The 6000-nt window shown below is 43.0% G+C and overlaps 1 protein-coding gene across 2 annotated transcripts in view; it reads right to left on the bottom strand.

The window, feature by feature from the left end:
* Positions 1-3506, bottom strand: part of LOC310771829 (heat shock cognate 71 kDa protein-like) — a gene marked incomplete at both ends in the record, with an annotated part of 4349 nt that extends 843 nt beyond the window's left edge. Inside the window, 6 exons of one of the 2 annotated variants that reach the window (XM_083664343.1) lie at positions 57-255; positions 421-623; positions 778-1333; positions 1416-1568; positions 2467-2672; positions 3302-3506. In XM_083664343.1, coding sequence (XP_083520469.1) covers positions 57-255; positions 421-623; positions 778-1333; positions 1416-1568; positions 2467-2672; positions 3302-3506 — 1522 coding nt within the window. The remainder of the gene's footprint in view (positions 1-56; positions 256-420; positions 624-777; positions 1334-1415; positions 1569-2466; positions 2673-3301) is intronic. The other variant, XM_083664344.1, reaches the window with a different exon arrangement.
* Between the last annotated feature and the right edge of the window lie 2494 nt (positions 3507-6000).

Here is a 6000-nt window from a genome sequence, read left to right as displayed (position 1 = left end):
GGAAGTTTTTTGTTTTAAATCACTTGACTTGGGAATTATTCTGCATGGTACTGTACCTTTGTCATTGGTGATGGTGATCTTGTTCTCCTTGCCAGTGCTTTTGTCCACTGCAGACACATTGAGAATGCCATTGGCATCAATGTCAAAGGTCACCTCAATCTGAGGGACTCCCCGGGGAGCAGGTGGAATACCGGTCAGCTCAAACTTGCCCAGGATATTATTGTCTTTGGTCATGGCTCTCTCACCTTCATAAACCTAAGAAAATTAACCAAGTCACATGATCACTGGATCCATCAGTGTGGGGGGGGGGGGAAACGAGGCAGTGTCATCTTGCTTATATGTACAGTTGAAGCTCTATATCCATTTGCATTCATTCAACATAGGGAGTGAACTACTGAAGTGACTTCAAGTTTGTTCTACCTGAATGAGCACACCAGGCTGGTTGTCTGAATAGGTGGTGAAGGTCTGGGTTTGCTTGGTGGGGATGGTGGTGTTCCTTTTGATAAGGACGGTCATTACTCCTCCAGCGGTCTCAATTCCCAGGGACAGGGGGGTGACATCCAGCAGGAGCAGGTCCTGTACATTCTCAGACTTATCACCAGCCAAAATGGCTGCCTGCACAGCTGTGAAAAGCACAATTTCAGGTTGGTGATACTAATACCATAGTCAAACTGACAAACTAAAAAGAATAATAAGTGTGCAACCTCTTATGTAAAACTCTTTCTACATCGGACTTAATTTTGTATAGATGAGCGTGCATGCAGCAGAGGTCTTCACCTGCACCATAGGCCACAGCCTCGTCAGGGTTGATGCTCTTGTTGAGGTCCCGGCCATTGAAGAAGTCCTGCAGCAGCTTTTGAATCTTGGGGATACGAGTGGAGCCGCCCACCAGGACAATGTCATGGACCTGGGCCTTGTCCATTTTGGCATCCCTCAGGGCCTTCTCCACCGGCTCAAGGGTTCCACGGAACAGGTCTGCATTGAGTTCTTCAAAACGGGCTCTAGTGACGGAAGTGTAGAAGTCCGCCCCCTCGTAGAGGGAATCGATCTCAATGCTGGCCTGCGTGCTGCTGGAGAGGGTGCGCTTGGCACGCTCGCAAGCTGTGCGCAGACGACGTACAGCTCGCTTATTGCTGATGATGTCTTTCTTGAACTTGCGCTTGAACTCTGCAATGAAGTGGTTGACCATGCGGTTGTCAAAGTCCTCACCACCCAAGTGAGTGTCTCCAGCTGTGGACTTGACCTCAAAAATGCCATCCTCAATGGTCAGGATGGACACATCAAAGGTACCGCCGCCAAGGTCAAAGATAAGGACATTGCGCTCACCACCAACCTGAAGTAAATGATGGAGAATGACTGATAAGTGCATAAAACAGAATATATTGGGTTACATTTTTGAAAAGTTGACTCTGTACCTTTTTGTCCAAGCCATATGCAATGGCTGCAGCAGTGGGCTCGTTGATGATGCGCAGCACATTGAGGCCAGCGATTATTCCAGCATCTTTGGTGGCCTGGCGCTGGGAGTCATTGAAGTAAGCGGGAACTGTGACAACAGCATTAGACACGGGCTGCAAAAGATCATAATGAGTGAAGGCGTGTTCACACACACACACACACACACACACACACACACACACACACACACACACACACACACACACACACACACACACACACACACACACACACACCTTTCTAACATGAAAGACAAGAGTGAGAGGTCACAAGGCAGATAGGAAGTGCTTTCAAAGGGTTTTGCTCATGAATCTTTTATTTTATTTATTTCCTCCACTTTTTTGGAAGTTTAGCTCATTTGCCACATCCCCCCCACATAACCAAGATACACCATGCCTTACCGGCACTGTCCGCTCAGTTTACAGTGAGCTACAGTCGTGAAGTTAGTAATTATCGCCATAGAATGGAGGCTAATGGTACAGCTGTTAAAAATCTGCCAAAACACACATCTCACTGCGCCAAAATACATGTTGTGCTTCGGGTACTCACCACACGATGAAATATTAATCCAAAATGCACATAATTGGTCTTTTTGGAAGGAAAAGAGGTATCCGGCACTACTTTCCAAACATGGCCGCCGACCTCTTTTCCTTCTAAAAAGACAGATTATGTGCATTTTGGATTAACATTTCATCGTGTGGTGAGTACCCGAAGCACAACATGTATTGTGTTGCTGGAGTTTCTGGTGTCTGACATTTGGATATACCAAATGTCATTTGGATCTACCCTAGAAGCCCTACCATAAGCATTTCTTGCTTCTTTGGGGTCTCCCTTTCATGTGCCCCTCATTGTAACTGTATTCAACTGTGAATCTGCATGTGCCTTTTGATGCATGAACAAAATAAATAAATCAAATCAATAAATCAAATCAAATCAAATCTAAGTCAGCACTTTTATGTGACTGCAACCTAGGAGAATTCAAACATAGATGGCATGTTTCCAATAAACTACCTTGCCAAGGTAGGCTTCAGAGATCTCCTTCATCTTGGTGAGGACCATGGAGGAAACTTCCTCAGGGTAAAAGGTTTTGATCTCACCCTTGTATTCAACCTCCATCTTGGGTTTGCCTGAATCACTCACAACCGTGAAGGGCCAGTACTTCATGTCTGACTGCACCACAGGATCATCAAACTTACGACCAATCAGGCGCTTAGCATCTGGAATAGAGTGTAAGAAGCAAAGATGTTGTAAATAGAGAGGCAAAGTGACCGCCTACTTCCTGCTTCAGCACTGTACCAGAGATTTTCATCCACCATTTATTTTCCCATACACGTTTCGTAAAATGCTTACAAAAAATAGTTTTACTTGGTCAAACCAAATGGTTCAGATATATTTAAAATCGGGAGAGACCATAGAACATTTCACTTGGACCAAAACTAAAAACAACAACAATAAACAAAATATTTTCTTTAAATCTGCAGTTCTTTTTGTTTTGGTCCGAGTGAAATGTTATGTGGTCTCTCCTGTTTCTAAATATATCAGAACCATTTGGTTTGAACAAGTAAAACTATTTTTTATAAGCATTTTACGAAATGTCTATGGGAAAATAAATGGCGGATGAAAATCTCTCGTACAGTGCTCAAGCAGGAAGTGACGTTTCACTTTAAGTTCACACGCTCTCTATTAAGTTCACAGACTTGGTTCTTCATTGTACTTAAAATAATCATCATCATCATCAAGACTAGGGAATTCTGTGAAATCCTTGTCATTGGTTCTCGTAACAGTTCAGGAAATCAACAGTATTGTAAGTTGTAGTATGGTACAGTATGTTGAAGGAAGTCATTACCAAATACAGTGTTGGTGGGGTTCATGGCCACCTGGTTCTTGGCAGCATCTCCAATCAGTCTCTCAGTGTCTGTGAAGGCCACATAGCTGGGCGTGGTCCTGTTTCCTTGGTCATTGGCAATAATCTCCACTTTCCCATGCTGGAAGATGCCCACACAAGAATATGTGGTGCCCAGATCTATGCCCACTGCTGGTCCTTTTGACATCTTATACATAAACAAAAGAAGCAATATTATGTGCTTGGGCACTGACTCTTCACTCTTGTATTATAATAACTGTGTGTGTGTGTGTGTGTGTGTGTGTGTGTGTGTGTGTGTGTGTGTGTGTGTGTGTGTGTGTGTGTGTGTGTGTGTGTGTGTGTGTGTGTGTGTGTGTGTGTGTGTGTGTCTGTCTGTCTGTCTGTCTGTCACATAGGCCCAGATGCAGTGCCATGTGAAACCCAAAGTATCTGTGACCATCTAGCCCAGGGGTGTCAAACTCATTTTAGTCCACGGGCCACATGCGACCCAATTTGGTGTCAAGTGGGCCAGACAAAGAAAATCAATAATAATCAATAATAACCTATAAATGACAAAACCTCCTAATTCTCCTGTTTCTTTTAGTGTAAAGAATGACAGGTACAACCCTACAACACGCAGGGTTATCTCAGATACCATCAAGCACATGATCTACTGTCTGTACTGTGCATTACAATCAGGGGTGTAGTGGAGGGTAAATGCAAGTAAACACAATTAATTTACCCACCCCTTTGAAATGAGGCAGATAGTTTACTCACCTATTTTCAGATCAATTTTATCAATCAATGAGGGCAAACAAGGTGGGTAAACTACTCACCTTGGATAGTTTACCCACCTCTGTATTTATCACTACACCCCTGATTACAATTAATGACAACTGTGCAATTCTCTATAGTCAAGCAAAGGTAATGAAAATAGCTGACCATTTAGTGATTAATACAGATAACATGAATAGGCAACTTCATATTTAACTTGCTCCTGAAACCTGGTATCTCTTAGCCTTCACAAGTGCATCACATTGGATTGAAGGACTTTTCTTTGCAAAGTCAAAAAAAGTCAAAAAATAATAATTCAGACTGCAAAGTCATCCTTTGGGCCGGATTGGAACCTTTGGGGGGCCGGATCTGGCCCCCGGGCCGCATGTTTGACACCCCTGATCTAGCCTGTTGAGAAAGCTCTGTGCAGTGCCTTCCATGGTGGGGTGCCTCACACGACACCAGCACGTGTCACTTGAAGCCAAACTGCTTCAAAGTACACTGCCCTCCAATCCCTGTCTCAACCCCTCCTCCCTTAGCAACGTAACACTGTAGTGTCACAGGCGAGTCAAATGTGATGGACTAACCCTGCAACAGTAATCAGTGCGGCTATTTTCCGACAGCTGGCTCCTGATAGCCAAGAGTTACTATAATAAGTATCAATGTATCTACATGGAAATGAATGGGAGGTGGTTTAAAAAGGCAGGGATCATTTAACAATACTGGGCAAAATGCATCATGGTTTTTACTGAAATAAAAGGGCAGAGAAACCAAAAAAGACCCACAGCAATGTACAGTTTTGAGGTGGAGTCATATTTCCTCAGTAGATCAGTTAACAAAATAAGCCACATTTGTAGAGATTAAGCTCTGATAAAACACCAGGCTGCTTCTGTCTCACTATAGTGAGGAAGTCAGTCTGTCTCACTATAGTAAGGCAGTCAGTCTAGTGAGACAGTCAGTCTGTCTCACTATAGTGAGGCAGTCTACAAGAATGGCCTATTAGAGACAGGGCAAACTGCACAAACAAGTTGAGAAATATTCTACCAACTCGCAGTGCACAAAAGTGATCTTGATGAACATTGAGACATTTTTCAGATGATCACATTTTCTAATATGTGTAATCATATTGTGCAATTTAATTATTGTGTTGCTCTCTCCTAGCAGTTGAAAGCAGAAAATGTCTGTCTGCTCAAAACTGTACAGGTTATTTTTCTTTTCAAAATTTTCTTTTTCGATTTTTCAGAACATCAAAAACAAAAACAAACTCAGACCTAGAAAAAGAAAAAAAATACATATCAACATTACAGAGTAGTGCTACCAGCCAATTAGTGTGCTTATGTGCTTGTAATAGATGTGCATGGGATCCCACATCATAAAGCGTCCCTGAGAGATTCGCTGGGCGGGTTGAACTAGTACAGGTTATTGAATTAGCACTTGTTATCCAATTGCGTAACACATGATAGAAAATGCTGACACAATGCTTTTGCTCCTCCTCCCATCCTTCATGTCTGAAGCATGCCTTTGGGACAGTTTGGGTGTAACATAACTGTGGCCTGTGACAAATTGAGATCTATTGAGGAAGTGTATCTTTCTTTTTTTGAGCCCACAGTCAAACATTTTTTTCTGGTTGAGAGGATCATGCAGAAGCAAGATCACACCCATCCAATTGACACTCTTGTTACATGGAAATTAAGCACAGAACTGTCTATAGTTCAGACTTTGTTGGCTGGACACTGACACAAACTGTGTGGTTGTTCAGAGGGGTTCATATCTCTATTTGGCAGGAGCCATGCAAGCCTCATTTTATTTTGGAACCACCTCTCACATTTGACACTCAAGTCCTTAAGCAGCAAGCAAGACAGACTATGAAGCCAGACTGAATGCAATGCTTCTCATAAAAGGGGTTACCTTGCTCTGTCAGATGTTCA

This window comes from Poromitra crassiceps, assembly GCF_964638095.1.
Source record: "Poromitra crassiceps genome assembly, contig: HAP1_SCAFFOLD_1329, whole genome shotgun sequence".
Lineage (NCBI taxonomy): Eukaryota > Metazoa > Chordata > Actinopteri > Beryciformes > Melamphaidae > Poromitra > Poromitra crassiceps.
Note: the sequence above shows the minus strand (reverse complement) of the source record. Positions and strands in the feature narration are given on the sequence as shown.